General features: G+C 47.1%; 1 protein-coding gene and 5 non-coding genes across 6 annotated transcripts in view; 3 read left to right on the top strand and 3 right to left on the bottom strand.

The window, feature by feature from the left end:
• PRXL2B (peroxiredoxin like 2B) overlaps positions 1-12,770 on the bottom strand; it is a 33,358-nt gene extending 20,588 nt beyond the window's left edge. The window contains exons 1-6 of the mRNA XM_083161759.1: positions 12,618-12,770; positions 11,070-11,274; positions 5,186-5,237; positions 4,389-4,452; positions 2,592-2,667; positions 924-1,042 (exon numbers count right to left, since the gene is read on the bottom strand). Coding sequence (XP_083017885.1) covers positions 924-1,042; positions 2,592-2,667; positions 4,389-4,452; positions 5,186-5,237; positions 11,070-11,274; positions 12,618-12,680 — 579 coding nt within the window. The 5' untranslated portion in view covers positions 12,681-12,770. The remainder of the gene's footprint in view (positions 1-923; positions 1,043-2,591; positions 2,668-4,388; positions 4,453-5,185; positions 5,238-11,069; positions 11,275-12,617) is intronic.
• Positions 12,771-13,046: 276 nt separating this feature from the next.
• TRNAL-CAG (transfer RNA leucine (anticodon CAG)) lies at positions 13,047-13,129 on the top strand. The gene has a single exon. It is a non-coding gene; the product is annotated as a tRNA-Leu (tRNA).
• A 2,492-nt stretch (positions 13,130-15,621) lies between these two features.
• On the bottom strand, positions 15,622-15,694 carry TRNAF-GAA (transfer RNA phenylalanine (anticodon GAA)). Its single transcript has one exon. It is a non-coding gene; the product is annotated as a tRNA-Phe (tRNA).
• A 518-nt stretch (positions 15,695-16,212) lies between these two features.
• On the top strand, positions 16,213-16,295 carry TRNAL-CAG (transfer RNA leucine (anticodon CAG)). The gene has a single exon. It is a non-coding gene; the product is annotated as a tRNA-Leu (tRNA).
• Positions 16,296-19,892: 3,597 nt separating this feature from the next.
• TRNAF-GAA (transfer RNA phenylalanine (anticodon GAA)) lies at positions 19,893-19,965 on the bottom strand. Its single transcript has one exon. It is a non-coding gene; the product is annotated as a tRNA-Phe (tRNA).
• Positions 19,966-20,483: 518 nt separating this feature from the next.
• Positions 20,484-20,566, top strand: TRNAL-CAG (transfer RNA leucine (anticodon CAG)). Its single transcript has one exon. It is a non-coding gene; the product is annotated as a tRNA-Leu (tRNA).
• Positions 20,567-20,969: the final 403 nt, after the last annotated feature.

Raw genomic sequence — 20,969 nt, 5'->3', positions numbered from 1 at the left:
CCCCCCACACACACACACACACACACACACACACCACCCGCTCTTAGGGCCCCAAAACATTAGGCCAACTGGTCCTAAGGGCAAGTCAACCCCAACTTCCCCTGAGCTCCCCCCGCAGCTGCCCAGGAGAGCTGGATAAGATTTGGCACTTGATGTGCCTTTTTTTACATGTGATAAATCGGATGCAGTCTTTTGAATAGGATATTTTCTATTCTCCCAACCCGCTCGCCTCTACCATGGACCCTGCTCTACTGTCACTACCCCACCTGCAGCTCCCCCGGACCTCACTACCTGCTGCACATAAGATTTATCTTACCTCTGGATCTGATCCGATGCGCACAGGATCACGGATCAGATCGGATGACATACACCATGCAATTTGGGCTATTTCACCTGATTTCTTGGCCCGATCCTCCAGAATCGGGTGAAAATTTGTCCCAAACCACGTAGTGTATGGGGGCCTTTACACACAGCATACCCCCCACACTGCTCATACTGATATTACAAACAGCGCACATCCCCCAACACACACACACACCTCTCACATATAGCACATCTCCCCACACGCGCACACACACAACTCCATAGAGGCCCCCCAAAAAACCCTAACACACACTGCTCTCATAGATACAGCACCCCTCCCTTGGCTGCTCTCTCACATTCAGTGCAACCCTCCCCCACCTCACCCCTCTTACACACAGCACTCCCCACCCCCTGCTTTTACACACAGTGACCACCTGCTTTTATGCAAAGTGCACCCCACCCCCTGCTTTTACACAAAGTGCACCCCCTACTGAAAATTTTACCTTACACGCAGCGTGTCAGCGGTACAGAGTAGGGTTCAGGGAACAGTATTTCCTCCCCTCTTTTAATCTGAGAGCCTAATATTAACTAATATACCAGGTGCAGCGGCCAATTCTCACCTGAGGGCGTTGCCCTTCTGTCACATTTGCCGTGATGCCGAGAGTTGTGATTATGGAGTCTAGGGGAACATGGTCACCAGGAGAATCTTGTACAAAGTGAAGAATTACTTTTTCTCCCCCTAGATAAAAAATAAACATGAAAAAAAAAAAAATTAGGAGATTTTCACATTAGATTTTATTATCCATCAAAACAAACAAAGCTGTGCAAATAAATTGTGTCTCATATTACATAGTTACATAGTAGGTGAGGCTGAATAAACACTTGCTTCCATGTAGTTCAACTTATGTTTAAAGTAGCTTATCCCTTGTTGTATAGTATATTATGATATTTTAAAAACAGATTTTGTTACTTATTCATACCGATGGATGTTTTTAACCAATAAATGTTTATCCAACCTTATTTTAAACATATTTATAGTGTCTGCTGACACCACTTCTCCAGGAAGAGAGTTGCAAAGTTTGACTGCTCTGACTGTAAAGAAATTTTTTCTTATAGATGAACAAAATCTTTTTTCTTCTAATCTAAACTCGTGCCCTTGCGTCCTAGATTCCTTTCTAGTAGAAAAAAGGGTGTTTGACAGTTCCTTATATTGGCCCAGAATATATTTATACATGTTGAGCATATCCCCCCTTAAACGTCTTTTCTCTAGTGTAAATAGTCCCAAATTGTTTAATCTTTCCTCATCGTTTAAATTCTCCATTACCCTAATAAGCCTTGTTGCTCTTTGGATTTTTTCTAATTCTATGATGTCCTTTTTATAGTGCGGGGCCCAGAACTCTACTGCTTATTGGGCTTACAGGGACAGATCGGACTTTAAGGAAGAGGTACCTGCTCGTCACAGCTTGCAGGCTAAAGGGGAGGGGCAGACCAACAAAGGTGACACAAACACCGAGAGTCAATACGCCATGGAGCAATGGGTCAGGTGGTACTATTGTGTGACTATACTACTTATGTTTAAAACCACTGTCCCTTTATAAAAGTATGCGAGTCAGGGTACAAATTTAAAGTTTACCGAGGGATGCAGAAAACCCTAGCACTGGCACGGGCTCAGCGCCTCCACCGAATGAGGAGCGTGGGAATTTAGATCCACCACTTCTTCATTGACACTTTAAGCCCTGGTTGGAACCCGTTCTCTATAGTACAGCTCAGATTATAGTACACATTCTATTGCCTTCTTCTGCCAGGATTTCCAGAGAGTGTTTATTGTAACAAGAGGAGAGGGCATGTTTCTGATACAATGTATCCAACAGGAGAAACATTTGTATCAGTGTCTCAAACATTTGGGATTACATTACTGGCAACAAAATAACTGTGGAATTGGAGAACAACGGAGTCTTTCATGTTTGAGATTTTACTTCTGATTTCTCTGAACACTAAGTACATAACAAATGGTCTTATTTATTGTAAATAAAAGTTTAAAACAATATATGACCTTTTTAAACATTTTGGGGTTTCACTAAACCCTCATTTATACACCAATTCATAGCGGTGCTGCATTTAACAAAGGCAAGAGATGGCATTCTTCCTTGTAATTTTAATTAGAAGTGCCCCCCCCCCCCCTTGTGGATAATCTGTGCGCAACATAATGCATTAGTTGAATGTGTTTAATAGTTTAATAAATGGAATGAGATCACTGGTAAAAAAATAAAATAATAATAATATGTTACCTTTGCTGACAATTAACATGCCCCCGCTCTGCAGCAAATCTCCACTGAAATTTCCTTGCACCCCATCTGCATTTGCCTGCAATTTGTAAATAGATTGCATATTAAATACAAAAAATCTCAAAGCTCAGTCCCTCAGTGATTAGACCATTACCCCAATTGTTGAATGTATTTTTTTTTATAGGAGAATTCTTTGTTTGTTTTTTTCTTCCAAACAGCCATCCCCCTCCACCAACCTCCTCCTTCTCAGGCTGCACTTTATACATTAAGAAAATGCTCCTAGGAACAAAGGACAGGATCTACCAACAGTTCGTGTATATCAGGCAACCTGTGGAACTATAGTAGGAATGAATGCAGCATGCTTGAAAATGTGACAGTAATGACTACAGCTGTGCAGCAGCTAGGTGATCTGGGGAATGTGACAGTTAGTAATGACTACAGTTGTGCACCAGCTAAGGGATTTGGGGAATGTGACAGTTCGTAAGGGCTAAAGCTGTGCACCAGCTAGGTGATCTGGGGAATGTGACAGTTAGTAATGACTACAGTTGTGCACCAGCTAAGGGATTTGGGGAATGTGACAGTTAGTAAGGGCTAAAGCTGTGCACCAGCTAGGTGATCTGGGGAATGTGACAGTTAGTAATGACTACAGTTGTGCACCAGCTAAGGTATTTGGGGAATGTGACAGTTAGTAAGGGCTAAAGCTGTGCACCAGCTAGGTGATCTGGGGAATGTGACATTCCTCGCTGGAATCTGCTGCCGATGCCATGGACGGCGTGGCCCAGCAGGAAGCTAGCTCAATGGTTACACCAATGAGGGGTTCCCAACATCCCCTGGTGACGCCGGGCAGACCCGGGAGACTTTGTGTCTGAAATGTTGGCTCCTTCACAGTAACAGGAGACAGTTGCTGCAGGATGTCATCACACTGCATCAAGTGGCTTCTGTCACTGCAGTGGAGTCAGCATTTTGGTGTCACCTGGAAAAAGCCTGCACTTCCCTTTTGATGCCAGTGGCCCCAGTCATTTTTCATGGTTCCGTCTGATAGATCTACCATGTCTAAATCGACCAGGAATGGGAAACCTTCGGCCCTCCAGCTGTTGTTGAACTACACATCCCAGCATGCCCTGCAACAGATTTAGCATGGCCAAATAGCAAAACTGTAGCAGGGCATGCTGGGATGTGTAGTTCAACAACAGATGGCGGGCCGGAGGTTCCCCATCCCTGAAATAGACCATCAAAAGGTCTACATGCAACCGGTCAACAGGAAAAAGGTCAACTCATGACCAAGTTGACATGATTTTGTTTTTTCAACAGCTTGTTCATACTTCACCAACCACGTCAACATAGAGTGAGAATATAATAGCCAAAGCGAGGGTACGCATTACACTAATTGGGGGTCTATGGCAACAGTTATCTGCACGGACACCAAAATTTTTTTTTTTAAATATGTTGACCTTTTGACCCTGTGGACCTATTGAGTATCTATCTAATAACATATTCTCTACATGAATATGGCTTTTGATGTGAGCATCTGTGGACGCAGCCAGTCACCCCCATAATAGGCTGAATCTCTGTGCGTATGATCGTCTGCCTGCCTGTCACAGTTCAGCAGCGCCAAATAGGTTTCGTAGACTGTGCGCCTGAATCAGGACTGCAACGCTGTGCGCAGACAGATGCATGAGCAGAGGAACAGCTCACTACAGTGCCTGACATTGGCAGTGCGTGCGAGGCTGGAACAGGCCACAGGGAAGCTGTACCGAACCTTGGCTATAGAAAATACTTTATACAGATTACGGGACTCACCTTGGTGGTAACATCTCGGACCTTCTTCCCCAAAGCAGCAGGAACTACAGAGAGCGCATTATACCTGCACGGAGAATTCACACATTACCTTGTTGGATTACCCAATAAGCCCAATACTAGGGTGCTTCTGCGTGCTATCCCTTTCTCCAAGAGGAATAGCTGTACCCAGGTGTCAAAGCTGGACCGTTACACAGAAATAAGTAACCCTGCCAATTCCTAATATAGACCTTAGTACAGCCAAAGCCAGAATACCAGTTACAGTGACAGTGTTGCACATACATATATCGTACAGCTCAGCGGTTATAGGTACTGGCACATCACTGTTTGGGGTCGGATGTCTTACAGCGAGGACGGTCGTCCTTTGATCACACTAAGCAGTGGATTCTGCGCTGAACACTGTTGCGGCTGCTTGTCAAGTTTGTGATTTTGGGCCCAATTCAGTCCTGCTCGCTGACCGAGCCCATATGCAGGTCTATGAACGGATGCTTAGACATCAGCTCTCTAGCGCCCGCATTGAGGAGAAATCCTTCAGGGGTTATGTACCATTGAACGATTTCTCCTCTTCCTGTACAGCCTGGGGAAGAGGGGGGCGTCTGTACACAAAACAAAGATTATCCAATAGGTGCCTGCAGCTGTGGGCGGGGCTCTGTGACATGCAGGAGGCAGGGCGCCCCCTGCAGATCATCGATGTACAGCAGGATGAAGATGAAATCATATTGTCTCAGACAAAGAAGTGAAGCAACAGCTCCCCAGACTACACAGAGCATTCTGAAAGGAGGTCACATGACCATTCTGACCTTTTGAATCCAAGCTCCTTGTAGCTCTGCTTCGATTCATCCAGATAAAGTTCTGAAACCAAGAAGAGAATTCCAGCGATGTTAGAGGAATGTTACACAATGCTCACCCTTGTCTTACATGTCCCAATGGCTGTAGATAGCAAGAGATTCACAGATCCTAGATGCGCGATATAAGGTTATTGCTCATTAACAGAGTGTAATTAAAGAATATAGTATCCCTCCCAGTAATGCAATACATATCCATGCTTATCTAACACTGCAATTTACTCCAGGAATGATTTATTATTGTGTTAAAAGAGGAACTGGATAACAAAATCGCTACATATTATGGGAGGAACTGATCAAACATTCTAAAGAGTACAAGTGGAGGCGTTGCCCATAGCAACCAAATGCTAGCTAAAATGGTGCACTCATTGACACATTTTAAAAGATCCACAGGTGGAGTGAATTATTTCACTTGTGAGGAGACTTGCAAAACATGCACTGTGTGGGGACGAGTTTGAGAACCTGTGCTATAGACAAAGATTATTATTAACAATAAATGTTCATTTAAGAACACAGAACATTCCTAAGTAAGTTAATATATGATTTTTATAGTAGCGCTAGTTTTCAGTTAATAAAATGATAACCTTAGAAGAATCAAATAATTTGCTGATTCAGTATAAAATAATCACAATTGGAAGAGGGGAATGAAGCAGCAGAAGCCAAAAGTAAAGTTATATAGTGGGAGATGCAGGGTCCCCTAGCAGCACAGAGTATATCATTAGACTAGGTGATTCATCGTGCACTCTTCACACCGGCGTAAGGGGCTGTGCCCCCTTAATTTGTGAATGTTTGAATTGTGTGAAATATGTTTAGAATTGTATGAAAGATGCCTGTATTGCAACTTGAGTTATAGGTGAAATGGGTACTTGTAAGTTATCCGGGCGCCCGATGTTGAAATTGAATGTCAGTACAATAAGAGTACGATGCGACGCGATTTCCCTTGAAATTTCCTCGTATCCAAAATTGCGTCGTAATCGCGTCGCATTGTATGGTATACAATGCCACGCGATGCGACGCGATTTTAACACTGAATGATATTGGATGTTCACAACCAGGCCACTATCAACGCGAACCCGAAGCGTGGCGAGCGCAGCGAGCCCACGAGGGGCGGCGGTACGCGTCCTCCGACCTTTTCATGCCCTACTATCCACTAGGGCGTGGAGAGAGAATAGAATAGTGTGGCGAGCGCAGCGAGCCACCGAGGCCCGAAGCGTGGCGAGCGCAGTGAGCCCCGCGAGGGGACGCGGATACCTTCACAGGTAAGCGCGTCCCTTCGCGGGCTTCACAGGTATCCGCGTCCGCTCGCCACGCTTCGGGCCTCGGTGGCTCGCTGCGCTCGCCACACTATTCTATTCTCACTCCACGCCCTAGTGGATAGTAGGGCATGAAAAGGTCGGAGGACGCGTACCGCCGCCCCTCGCGGGCTCGCTGCGCTTCGGGTTGGCGTCAATAGTGGAGTGGCGTTAACAATGGGGATGGGATTTAAGTTTTGTCACTTTTTGTGGGTTTTGGCCATTTTTACATTGAAATTAATGTAAAATCGGGTCTCAGGGACCATTTTACATTGATTCCAATGTTAAAATCGGGTACACTGCTAAAATCGGGTGCTGATCTCGTCGCGTCGCATCGCATGCCATTTGGTTAACACGCGATGCGACGCGATCCGATGGTACCCGATCTAAAATCGGGCGCCCGGATAACTCACAAGTACCGTGAAATGTGTTAAATAGAGAGCATATGATTTGGAAGGGGGTGTGTATTTGTTTTGTTCAATTAAAAAGCGGTTACAGAGTAAGATGTACATTGATAGTGTGGAGGATACAGTGGCATTTGTGGGTGTGGGGGGGGTGTGCGTGTTGTTGAGGTGTGTGTGTGTGTGCACACGCAATAGTATAGTAGGGTGTTTTTGAGTCAGCGGCTCCCCACTTGCGGAGGTCACGACACAGGAAAACAGGAGGCCGGGTAGTGATAGGGGTGTGTGGGCATAAGGGGGACTAAAGAGGAGGGTGGGGGACACTGTGCAGCTTCTGCCAGTGGGTGAGGGTCCAGCGTGGCAGCACAGGAGTACAGGACGGTGGCCCTGAGTCAGTGTCTCTTCCTACTGGATGGGAGTTAGGGTGCATGAGAGCAGGAGGCTGGGCTATGAGGCATGATAGGGGAATGTGGGCAACACAGCATCAGCGACTCCCCAGTGGTGGAAGTTACGGTTCAGGAAAGCAGGAAGTTGGTAGTGATAGGGGTGTGTGGGCATACGGGGGACTAAAGAGGAGGGTGGGGGACACTGTGCAGCTTCTGCCAGTGGGTGAGGGTCCAGAGTGGCAGCACAGGATTACAGGACGGTGCCCCTAAATCAGTGTCTCCTCCTACTGGGTGGGAGTTAGGGTGCATGAGAGCAGGAGGCTGGGTGGTCAAGCATGATAGGGGAATGTGGGCAACACAGGGTGAGCGGGACCCCACTGGCGGAAGTTACGGGGCAGGAGAACAGGAGGCAGGGCAGTGATAGAGGTGTGTGGGCATGAGGGGTAGTAAAGGTTTTTGGCTGTTGCTGAGTAGGGAAATGCATTGGTGCAGACGCCATCGATGGTTGGCATTGATGGTGATTTTGCACCCTGCCATCGATAGTAGTAACATATTACTTGGATAACCATCGATTGTTGTAGCTATCGATAGTCATCCATTATATCTGACTGAATAGGCCGTGGGTCAATCAGAACTTGGTGGCGGGACTTCCGGGTGTGGGGGGGCGGAGCTATGCTCTGTGTCCCGGCACCTTAAAAAAAAAATTTAGAAACTTGATCGGTTCTCCTTTGCCATCGATGTAGGGAAACCATCTGGTCCTCCCACATCGATGGCAAAAGTATTCAACATCGGCCATAAACCATCAATTATTTGAAATCATTGATGGTCGATGGGCATCCCTAGAACTGGAGGAGGGTGGGGGACAGTATGCAGCTCCCGGCAGTGGGTGAGCGTCTCCTCGCACTGGGAGGGAGTGAGCGTGCATGAGAGCAGGAGGCTGTATAATAGTGGTATGTGGGCAAGACATTGATAAAAGTTGTGGCGCTGGTGCAGAGGACCGTGGGGTCACTTCTGGCAGTGGGGGAACCTGCAGCGCGGCAGCCAGGGACGGATTTCCCACCTAGGGGCGGCACCTGCTTGTGGTGGTACAGGATTCCCCCATTCCGTGAATCGTGGGAGGGGAGGGGGGGGGGGTCGAGGGGGTCCCATGAATCGCAGGATGGGTCGCGGGGGTCCGACGGGAGGGGGTCGCGGGGGTCCTGCGAATCGAGGGGGGTTGCAAATCGCTGGAGGGGGCGGTGGTCCGCAAACTGCGCGGGGGAGGTCGCGGGAGTCCCGCGAATCGCGAGAGGGGGTGGTCGCGGGGGTCCCACGAATCGCGGGAGGGGGTGGTCGCGGGGGTCCCACGAATCGCGGGAGGGGGTGGTCGCGGGGGTCCCACGAATCGCGGGAGGGGGTGGTCGCGGGGGTCCCACGAATCGCGGGGGTCCAGGGGAGGGGGGTGCTGGCAGAGGGTGGGTGGTGCAGGAGTAATGGTGGATGGTAGCTGTGGAGTAATGGTGGATGGTGGGCGTGTATTGTAGCCCTGGCTGGGCGGGGGGAGGTGATGTCAAGGGGGTGGAACATTATACACATAAAACTCTGGTCTTTTCCCTGGGGGGGGCGGGTTTGTGTATGCCGCTGGGCGGGAACACAGGGGATGAGTGACAGATCTGGCTAAATATATAAGAGATGAATGAAGTAATAGTGAGGACAGGTCAGTGACATTATGTGAGGAGGGGGATAGAGGCAGCAGGAAGCCACAGGCTGAGAGTAATATAGTGGGAGGAGCAAGATCCCCAGCAGCACAGAGTGTATCAGGAGTTGAGTGGTGTCAGTGAGGACAGGCCTGTATGTGACAAGGGCAGTGACATGTGAGGAGGGGAATAGAGGCAGCAGGAATCTACAGACTGGGAGTTATCTAGTGGAAGGAGCAGGGTTTCCAGCAGCACAGACAGTGGCGTAACTATAAATTTTGCTCCCCCCTGCTAAAAAATTTGTGGCGCCCCCCCCACACACAAATATATATATATATATATATATATATATATATATATATATATACACATATACATATATAGCCAGGATGCATGTTCTCACTAAGAGAGTGGAGAGAGACAAAAGGACAACAGAAAGAGAAAAGACATGGGAGAGAGGGAAGCAGAAAGAGGAGAGAGAGAGAGAGAGAGAGAGAGAGAGAGAGAGAGAGAGAGAGAGAGAGAGAGAGAGAGAGAGAGAGAGAGAGAGAGAGAGAGAGAGAGAGAGAGAGAGAGAGAGAGAGAGAGAAAGAGAGAGAAAGAGAGAGGACAGCAGAGAGAGGACAGCGGAGAGAGAGATAAGGACAGCAGAGAGAGAGAGAGATAAGGACAGCAGAGAGAGAGAGAGATAAGGACAGCAGAGAGAGATAAGGACAGCAGAGAGAGATAAGGACAGCAGAGAGAGATATGGACAGCAGAGAGAGATAAGGACAGCAGAGAGAGATAAAGACAGCAGAGCGAGAGATAAAGACAGCAGAGAGAGATGAGGACAGCAGAGAGAGAGATGAGGACAGCAGAGAGAGATAAGGACATCAGAGAGAGATAAGGACATCAGAGAGAGATAAGGACAGCAGAGAGAGATAAAGACAGCAGAGAGATAAAGACAGCAGAGAGAGATAATGACAGCAGAAAGAGAGATAAGGACAGCAGAAAGAGAGATAAGGACAGCAGAGAGAGAGAGAGAGATAAAGACAGCAGAGAGAGATAAAGACAGCAGAGATAGAGATAAGGACAGCAATCATCATTTAGACAATCAGTGTACCGTAGAGGCAGCGGCCATTGTCCCGTGGAGGCTGCAGTGGGAAGCAGGGCATCACATTAGGTAGTGCAGGGCAGCAGCGACGGTGGGTCATGTGGACAGTGGAGGCAGGCATCACGGAGGCTGCAGCGGCAGGTCCAGAGAAGGCTATGGCTGCAGAGCCCGTGGCAGGACTCAGGAACGCTGGGCAGTAGAGCGTCATAACACTGCGGGCGTCCTGTGTTTCATTTCTCGCGCCGGGGCAGTCACCAGAGCGTGACATCAAGCCCCGGCAGACTGGAGGGGGAGGGTCCACACAGGGCTGCTCTGTACCTCACTCAGTACAGTCACCGGGCAGATAAGTGGTAATTGCCGGGGGAAGGGGAGGTTGTTGGGCGTCGGGCCGGCAGCGCAGTGTGCACCGGCGATGCGGGGTGGGCAGCGGCAGGCAAGTATATAGAAAGTGCTGGATGCCGGCGCCCACACAGACAGCGCTGCCACTCGCTCCCCCAAGCGGTGGCGGTGGCTGCCTTAGTGTAGTTACGCCAGTGAGCACAGAGTATATCAGGAAATGAGTGATGTGTCAGTGAGGACAGGGCAGCATGTGACAGGGGCAGTGACATGATGTGAGGAGGGGAATGGAGGCAGCAGAAAGCCACGGGCTGAGTTACAAGGTGAAATAAGCATTATCCCAACAGCAGTTGTAACACAAGATGCAACATATTTTCAGGGCTACCAGGAGATCTGCCAGGCCCCGGTTCTAGGGTGCATGGTCAGGTGTGCGGGAGTCTAGTCATGCACTATTGTGACTAGTGGGGCACTCTTTACATATTGTGCACCACCTGGGGGGAGTGCAGTTATGGAGACATACCTCTGCCATCTCTGCAGTTGGGGTTTATTAGAACATATGAATAGTGGCAGGACATGACTGTGGTTCTTGTCTCTAATACACACGTTAGAGGTTTGGCTCTGTATTCATCCGTTTATTAGCTGTATGTAAACTCACCGCCTGTAAAATAGCCTGCATCCACAAATTCTTGCAAGCCCACATTTTCGGGTCCAATTCCTATGAGACGTATCTGGTTGGCATCGAACGATTCCTTGAGCTTAGAAATTTCTTTTGCTGTCCAGCGGCAAATCTGACAACCAAACCGCCTCAGGAAGAACAGGACACTTGTGTTGTCTATCCACAGAGATTTCAGTTCAACCGCCTACAACAACATGGGGTAGGCGATCATTTCAGTCTTCCAGAAACTAATAATGGAAAAGGTCAACAAATCTGCCAATGTGTAGATCAACTGAAAAACAGTTATCATGCCGTACAGTACAGATCCATACCAGTGCATGGTGGGAAGGCACACCTTTCCCATCATGCATTGGGTCCATATCTACTTCGAGGCAGAATATAAACCTGTGGCGAACGAAGAGAGCCTGCAAGGGTACAATGCAGCTAAAATAAAAGAAAAAAACCTACACCAACCTAAAATTTCAGGCAAAATAAAAAATGCTGCAAGGGCATCTAAAAACTTCCGCCCTCACCTCACGTCACATCCTGGTCCTTTCCGCCAAGGGAAAATAGTCTATACTTGTCTACCTGACCCTCTCCATAAGGGAGAAAATGCTCTGTACCTGGACTTCCCTGGTAATGTATGATTGCCATCACCTGTGGTGAAACACCTTTACCTAGCTCCCCACAGTTGCTGGCAATCATACATTACCAGGGAAGTCCAGGAACAGAGCATGTTCTCCCTCATGGAGATGGTCAGGTAGGCAAGTTGGAAATAGTCACAATCATAATGCTATATGTGCCACACTTCCCTGACAGGCACTAGAGGTCCAGTAGGACCTCTAGCATCCATCTTCTCCAGGGCGGTGGCCATTTTTAGCAGATTCTGTGCAATTGGCCAGGCCGCATGGAATATACCAAGACGGTGTCTGCACTCCAAGCCACTGCTTGGACTGTGGTGGGAATACTATACCACTGCTTTGGGTCCCAGGATCAACCTGCAAGATAGCCGCATTCGATTCCTCAGTCACTGGACCTGGCTTAACCCCCTTCCATTGGGTTATATAGCACCAGTGAAGGGTAACCACATTACACTGCACTGTAAAGGTGCAATGGGCATTTAAGCTAGTGGTGGAACGTGCAAGTTTTAAAGGTCCATTGCAAAACTTTAATGTTCTAAATTTGCAATAGTTATAGCATCACCAACATACCATGATAACTCAACATTACACAATCACACTGACACCTGGTAGCAGAAAATATTACACTTTGAGGCTAGCAGCCCCAGCCCCAGCCTGTGCAGCCCCAACCCCAGCCATGATGCTGCAAGCACTGCGGAGCACGATGAAATCAGACGGCTGCATTTCTCAGTGTATTGTTGGCTTACAGAGGGAGAGGATACACCATGAATAGTACACATTATACACACACAGTGACTACATCACTCTGCTGCTAGAACTAGAGACCATGCATGTATAATATAAATAATACCAGCCGGACACATGAGTACCAGTACCAGCAGAAGACAGCAGGTTACTGGGCACTCACCTCTCCAGTCAGGGCATTCTTCACCAGGACAGCCCCCAGTTTAGCCAGATCCACGTTCCCCATCTCGTCGGTAACAAGACTATCTGCAAACCGGCAAGTCACTTCCTACTCCCAGTCCTAGCTGTTCTAATAACTGACCAATCACAGGGCAGGGATTACGGAGGGGCGTGTGCATAGGGGGAAGGCTAAATCCTTGTATGGTCATAGGGGTGGGGCTCCGTTGTATAACTGATACAATGTGTCTTTCATAACAGTGCAAGGTTCTGGGCTGGGTCATGCGTGAAACATTGTATCCTCCCGGGAGCCTGTGCTGTGTGCTGCTGTCATACTGGGCTGAATTCTGTTATATACAGGGTTACTGTTGTGTAATATACAGGGTTACTGTTACTGTTGTGTAATATAGATGGGTACAAAAACACATATATGCAGGTCAGGATGGCCGAGCGGTCTAAGGCGCTGCGTTCAGGTCGCAGTCTCCTCTGGAGGCGTGGGTTCGAATCCCACTTCTGACATGTTTGCTTTTTAATTAGAAAAATTCATTAGGAAAAATGATTTAGGTAAAGCAGCAAACGTTTCAATGTATTAGATGGAGGTATCATTATTTTGCTGTAATAACTGGATATTATATGAGCATAAGTTCCCAAGGAGCATACAGGGGACCTACAGAGAGGGATCTGGAGGCTCCCTCTCCCTATGTATGTGAAATAGTAGCCGTAAGCTACAATAGGATAACAGCATCTGTCATTACCTATCGGTGACCAACAGCCCCCATAGACGTGTTTTGAGGACACATTTGTAAATGAAGAAACTCAGAGGCAGATATCAGAGATATAATACATCTAGGGGTTTCCTAATATGTGCTGGCACCCCCTAACTACTGATGGCTTGTGTATGATCTACTGTATTATTACTGAGTCATCAAAGTCAGTGGCGTAACTATGTTTTGGGCGCCCCCACCCCCGCCGGAAATTTCGGCCGCCCCCCTCCCCTTAAATTAAAGCTTGTCCCCAACTCCGCTACTTACCCCTCTGCTCGCCGCCGTCGTCGCCGGGAACCGCAGATCTACTTGTCTCTTGTCTGCAGTCCCAGGCGGCTCTCCTCCATGCAGGCTTGTTAATGAAAATGACCCTCAAAAAATGGCCGCCCTGTTACAGCAGACCATTTTTGAGGATGCTAGAGGAGGTCGACACCTCCTCTCGCATCCTCAAAAAGTGTCTGCTGTAAGCAGGGGCGGATTTAGGGAGGAGGGCGCCCCTAGGCACAACAATAATGTTTACTAAGTAGGACAGTTTATAGGGGCAGTATCTGCATGTCCTATCCATTTACACTCTATTTAAGATGGAATATAGTACAGTACAGTGGATATTTTGCAGTTATTGGTACATTTTGGGCTGACAGTACTATCACAGGCATCCAAGTGTCGCCCCCAAACATGTGCCGCCCCTAGGCCGGTGCCTCATGTGCCTAATGGGAAATTCGGCTCTGGCTGTAAGGTGGCGGCCATTTTTGGAGGGTCATTTTCATTTACAAGCCTGCATGGAGGTGAGCCGCCTGGGACTGCAGACAAGAGACAAGTAGATCTGCAGGTCCCGGCGGCAGCGGCAGCAGCGAACAGAGGGACACCAGCAGCAGTGCAAAGCATGATAGCCCCGCAGACCCCTGGCGCCCACACTTAAACAGCGCATCCCCACGACCGCGGGGTCTGCGGGGCTGTAGTTACGCCAATAATCATAATGTCATTCCCCAACATTGTGACCCCGACACTCAGAAGTGGATATGGTCACAAGGTCCACCCTATTTACGTCAACATGGATTGGGTCGACAACTCAAAATTGACAGGGCTAAGGTCGACACCTGAAATATGTCGACATGGCTAAGGTCGACAGAGTTAGAAGGTCAACATAAGCATTAAGTCGACAAGGGGAAGGTCGACAGTCAAAAGATCATGACTTTTTCAGGTTTTATCGAGCCGACATATGCCGACGAGGGAGAATATTAAAGTGTGTTGAGCGCAGCGAGCCATCGAAGGCGGTGCGGAGCTGCGATATGGTGTCCATGTCGCCTATATTGACATTCAGGACAAAAAACCCATATTGACCTTTTGACTGTCGACCTTCCAAATGTCGACCTAATGAATGTGACGACCTTTTGACCCTGTCGATCTTAGGCATGTTGACCTTTATCTGTGCCGACCTAAGGCCTGTCGAACTTCGGTGGTGGACCCAATGTATGCCGACCCTTATTTGGTCGACCTAATGACCCATACCCTTCCTGAGTCGGGTGATCTGTTACTGACATCCACTAATAAAGATTTAAACTACGATCACCAGATCTCTCAGCCTTTCTCACACCAATTACTTGGCAACTTTGGGATAAATTGATGAGAATTAAGATGTCAAAAGTTTTTTTATTTTCCCAGTTATGTGTCAGAGCTCTGCTAGTGACATTAGTAATTGGGGAAATAGTTATGAAAGAACTATACTAGATTGTAAGCTCCTCCGAGCAGGGCCCTCTTCCCTCCTGTTGTCAAAGCCCTCTTCTCTTCACATTTCACTCACAGCTCTCCTATACTCAAACACTCAGTGACCATCTTTGTCTGCATACTCCTCTCCATCATTGGCCTCAAGCCTCTAGTTGTATGTTGATTGAGTCCTCACTACTTACATTTAAGCTGTAATGTGTATTGAACTGTGGCGCTCTTTATTTGTACTGTATTCTTGTTATTTATTCAATGTTATGCCAAGCTTTGTCTCCCTGTATTGTTCCTTTGTACGGCGCTGCGAAACACTTGTGGCGCCTTATAAATAAAATTATAATAATAATAAGCTGTAATGTGTATTGATCTGTGGCGCTATTTATTTGTACTGTATTTTTGTTATTTATTCAATGTTATGCCAAGCTTTGTCTCCCTGTATTGTTCCTTTGTAAGGCGCTGCGAAACACTTGTGGCGCCTTATAAATAAAATTATAATAATAATAATAAAACTAAAAAAAAAAAAACAACTGCCGAAACCCGGGATCGAACCAGGGACCTTTAGATCTTCAGTCTAACGCTCTCCCAACTGAGCTATTTCGGCTGTGAAGTACAGTGTGAGACATATAGGACAGAAGTGAGATGGGTTATCTACCTACCAGATCATGTACAAAATGTATTTCAGCATGAGTAAGAGAATACAGGGCCTAATTCAGCTTGGATCGCTAATCTGAGAAGTTGCAGCATACTTGCCTACCTGACCCTCTCCATGAGGGAAGAAATGCTCTGGTCCTGGACTTCCCTGGTAATGTATGATTGCCATCACCTGTGGGGAGCTAGTTAGTTGGTAAGAAAGGTGTTTCACCACAGGTGATGGCAATCATACATGACCAGGGAAGTCCAGGAACAGAGCATTTTCTCCCTCCTGGAGGGGGAGGGGGATGATGGGAGATATGCATTGACATATTTTACAAGATCCACAGGTGGAGCTAATTATTTCACTTGTGATTTTGTGAGGAGATCTGCAAAACATGCACTGTGTGGAATCCGGAGGATCATGTTTGAGAACCTTATACTGTCTTATACTGTCCACAAGGAGTTAAAATTATCAGTACATAACTTGTCAGGATGGCCGAGCGGTCTAAGGCGCTGCGTTCAGGTCGCAGTCTCCTCTGGAGGCGTGGGTTCGAATCCCACTTCTGACATCACTGTTTTTTAATTAGAGAAATTCAGTAATAAAAATAATTTAGGCAAAGCAACACATGTTTCAATGGGATGCGGTCATTTGGTCGAATGTCATTACATCGAATCCATTAGGTCGAATTGCTAAAAGGTCGACATGATTCTAGGTCGACATGGGAAAAGGTCGAAATGATTCTAGGTCGACAAGGTCATTAGTTCGACATTGTCTAGGTCGACATTCACAAAGTCGACATGGGGTTTTTCACTGTTTTTTGAGCCGACATGTGCTGACAGGCGGTATTTCATGCCCTACCATCCACTAGGGCGTGGTGGGAGAATAAAATAGTGTGCCGAGCGTAGCGAGGCACCGTGCCCGACGCATCGCGAGCGCAGCGAGCGATGCGAGGGGATGCAGTGCACTTTAAACTGTGTCCATGTCGACTGTGTTGACATTCAGGTAAAAAAACAGTGAAAAACCCCATGTCGACTTTGTGAATGTCGACCTAGACAATGTCGAACTAATGACCTTGTCGACCTAATGACCCGTCGAACTAATGACCTTTCGACCTAGAATCATTTCGACCTTTTCCCATGTCGACCTAGAATCATGTCGACCTTTTAGCAATTCGACCTAATGGATTTGATGTAATGACATTCGACCATAATGCATTCGACCAAACGATCCCAACCCGTTTCAATGTTGTAGATGTAGGCATGGCAATATTTATTTATATTGCTGGAATAAGGTATAGGAGCCTACAGACCCAAAGAGCATATAGGCAACCTACAGAGAGGTAAAGGAAGGCTCCCTAGAAGCAGTGGCGGATTAAGGGGGGGAGGGGGCACCTGGGACGTGCACCTCCTGTCATTTTATAGATGATGACCAGGGCTTTCCAACGAGCCCAGCCCCATGGTTCTAGCCCCCCGGGAACCGGAGATATCTCCTGGCAAACCTGTAACGTTTTTCCCCATAGAATAATATTGGACCCGTCAATTCCGACCCCCACCCGGTTTGTCTCATGTAAATGGGTCAGTTGGTTCCGAAGATATAGCCGGTTAAATGAGATAACTTGTTAAAGGCGGGAGGGGTGGTTTTCTCTCCCCCTCACACCAGAAAATGCAGGGACTAGGCTGGTGTAAAAGGGGCCAACCTGGGAATGCATTTTCTCGTGTGAAAGGGGTATTATTTCAAATAGCCGGGACCTGCAGTGCTCTGAAAACAGCCGGGCTCTGCCACTGTCAGTGGCTATCACTTCTGCCTGGCGGTGGCTGTCCCCCATTTACCGTGAGCATGTATTCCCCCTTGGCAATGAGAATGTAATCCCACATGGCAACGAGCATGGAACCTCTGGCAATGAGCATGGAACCCTTGGCAATAAGCATGTAGATAAGCAGAACTTATGTAGCATAATTTTTAATAGGCATTATCGTGTTTGGCATAATACATAATGGACATAATGGCATGTAACTTAACGTGTAATGGACATTATGGTGTAAATGTTTAATAAGCGCCTTTGGTGGACAATGTCCCTGTTTATGAAGCATATTGTGAATTTTGGCTTAATCTGTGTGGCATTTTGTGAATTCTGGCTCAATCCATGTGGCATTATGTGAATTTTGGCTCAATCCGTGTGGCATTATGTGAATTTTGACACAATCCATGTGGCATTATGTGAATTTTGGCTCAATCCATTTGGCATTATGTGAATTTTGGCTTAATCCGTGTGTTATTATGTAAATTTTGGCTCAATCCATGTGGCATTATGTAAATTTTGGCTCAATCCATGTGGCATTATGTGAATTTTGACAGAATCCATGTGGCATTATTTGAATTTTGGCTCAATCCATGTGGCATTATGTGAATTTTGGCTCATTACATTTGGCATCATGACACGCCCCCTGTTGATTGGCCACCCCCCCTTTTCCAGAGTGCACCTTTGGCGCGTGTACAACTACATTCTTCACTTTTGTCGCCATGGTGGGCCTGCGTACTTTAAACGCCAGGGCCTATTTTTTATCCCATTCCCATCCTCTCTCTGCCGCTCTCTTAGCATGTACACTGGCACCACTAACACCGCCCCTCACCCACCTAAACCCTCTTTTATCATGGTGCCCCCCTGTCATTTTATCCTGGATCCGCCCCTGCCTGGTAGTAGTAGTAGTAGTAGTAGTAGTAGTAGTAGTTCGTTTATTTATAAGGTGCCACAAAGTGTCCGCAGTGCCGTACATAGTAAACAAAAAAAAATTACAAGGTAACGTATAGGGTGTGTTGATTCAATACAGCATAAATAGGGGCACAGCTGGTAGAACTAAGATCAGCATCAGTTCTGAAGTAGGTGTCGAAATTGTCGAGGAGACTGAAGATGAAGTAGAGGAAGGGAAGAACTGGGCAGGAGCACAGGTGAGGTAAAGAGGTAGGGTGAGTACGTGAGGAAGGAAGTTTGTGATCTAGTAGCCTGTAAGCTACAATAGGATAACAGCATCTGTATTTACCTATCATGGCGAATTGGTGACCGGAAGCCCCCATAGCCGTGTTTGGTGGTCAGATTTGTAGATGAAGAAACTCAGAGGCAGATATCAGAGATATAATTCATCTACTGGTTCCCTAATATTTGCCGGCACCCCCTAACTACTGATGGTTTGTGTATGATCTACTGTATCATTACTGAGTCATCATAGCACTGTCATTCCCCAACAATGTGGCCCCAACACTCAGAGGGGGATCCGGTCACTTGGTCCACCCTATTTACGTCGACATGCATTTTGTTGATGAATGAAAATTGACAGTGCTTAGGTCAACACCTGAAATAGGTCGACATGGCTAAGGCGACAGAGTTGGAAGGTCAACTTAAGCATTAAGTCGACAGTCAGGTTTTTTTGATCCAACATATGCTGACGGGCGGTATTTCATGCCCAACCACCCACTAGGGCGTGGCTGGGCAATTGCGGCCCTCTAGATGTTGAGGAACTACACATCCCAGCATGCCTTGCATCAGGTTCAGCATGGCCACATAGCAAAACTAATGCAAAGCATCCTGGGATGTGTAGTTCCTCGACATCTGGAGGGCCGCAATTGCCCAGCCCTGCATTAGGGCGTGGAGGGAGAATAGAAAAGTGTGTTAAGCGCAGCGAGCCATGCGAGGCGGTGCGGTGCTGTGATACGGTGTTCATGTCACCTATGTCGACATTCGGGACAAAAAAACTTGAAAAACTCATATTGACCTTTTGACTGTCGACCTTCCAAATGTCGACCTAATGAATGTGTCAACCTTTTGACCCTGTCGACTTTAGGCATGTTGACCTTTATCTGTGCCTACCTAAGGCCTGTCGAACTTTGGTGGTGGACCCAATGTATGCCGACCCTTATTTGGTCGACCTAATGACCCATACCCTTCCTGAGTCGGGTGATCTGTTACTGACATCCACTAATTAAAGATTTAAACTACGATCACCAGATCTCTCAGCCTTTCTCACACCAACTACTTGGCAACTTTGGGTTAAATTGATGAGAATTGAGTGGTCAATAGTTTTTTTTTATTTTCCCAGTTATGTGTCAGAGCTCTGCTAGTGACATTAGTAATTGGGGAAGTAGTTATGAAAGAACTAAAAAAAAAAACAATTGCCGAAACCCGGGATCGAACCAGGGACCTTTAGATCTTCAGTCTAACGCTCTCCCAACTGAGCTATTTCGGCTGTGAAGTACCTTATGGGACATATAGGATAGAAGTGAGATAGGTTATCTACCCACCACATCATGTACAAAGTGTATTTCAGCATGAGTAAGGGAATAAAGGGCCTAATTCAGCTTGGATCGCTAATCTGAGAAATTGCAGCATACTTGCCTACCTGACCCTCTCCATGAGGGAAGAAATGCTCTGGACCAGGACTTCCCTGGTAATGTATGATTGCCATCACCTGTGGGGAGCTAGTTAGTTGATAAGAAAGGTGTTTCACCACAGGTGATGGCAATCATACATGACCAGGGAAGTCCAGGAACAGAGCATTTTCTCCCTCCTGGAGGGGGAGGGGGATGATGGGAGATATGCATTGACATATTTTACAAGATCCACAGGTGGAGCGAATTATTTCACTTATGATTTTGTGAGGAGATCTGCAAAACATGCACTGTGTGGAATCCGGAGGATCATGTTTGAGAACCTTATACTGTTTTATACTGTCCACAAGGAGTTAAATTTTGCAGTACGCAACTTGTCAGGATGGCCGAGCGGTCTAAGGCGCTGCGTTCAGGTCGCAGTCTCCTCTGGAGGCGTGGGTTCGAATCCCACTTCTGACATCACTGTTTTGTAATTAGACAAATTCAGTAATAAAAATGATTTAGGTAAAGCAACAAATGTTTCAATATTGTAGACGGAGGTATGGAAATATTTCATTATTTTGCTCTAATAACTGGATAGTATAGGAGCATACGGTCCCAAAGAGCATATAGGGGACCTACAGAGAGGGATCTGGAGGCTCCCTCTCCCTAAGTTTGTGATCTAGTAGCCTGTAAGCTACAATAGGATAACAGCATCTGTATTTACCTATCACGGCCAATTGGTGACCGGAAGCCCCCATAGCCGTGTTTGGTGGTCAGATTTGTAGATGAAGAAACTCAGAGGCAGATATCAGAGATATAATTCATCTACTGGTTCCCTAATATTTGCCGGCACCCCCTAACTACTGATGGTTTGTGTATG

This window comes from Crinia signifera, chromosome 19 (genome assembly GCF_055691185.1).
Source record: "Crinia signifera chromosome 19, ASM5569118v1, whole genome shotgun sequence".
Taxonomy (NCBI): Eukaryota; Metazoa; Chordata; class Amphibia; order Anura; family Myobatrachidae; genus Crinia; species Crinia signifera.
The sequence above is the reverse complement of the archived record's forward strand: the minus strand, read 5'-3'. Positions and strand labels throughout refer to the sequence as shown.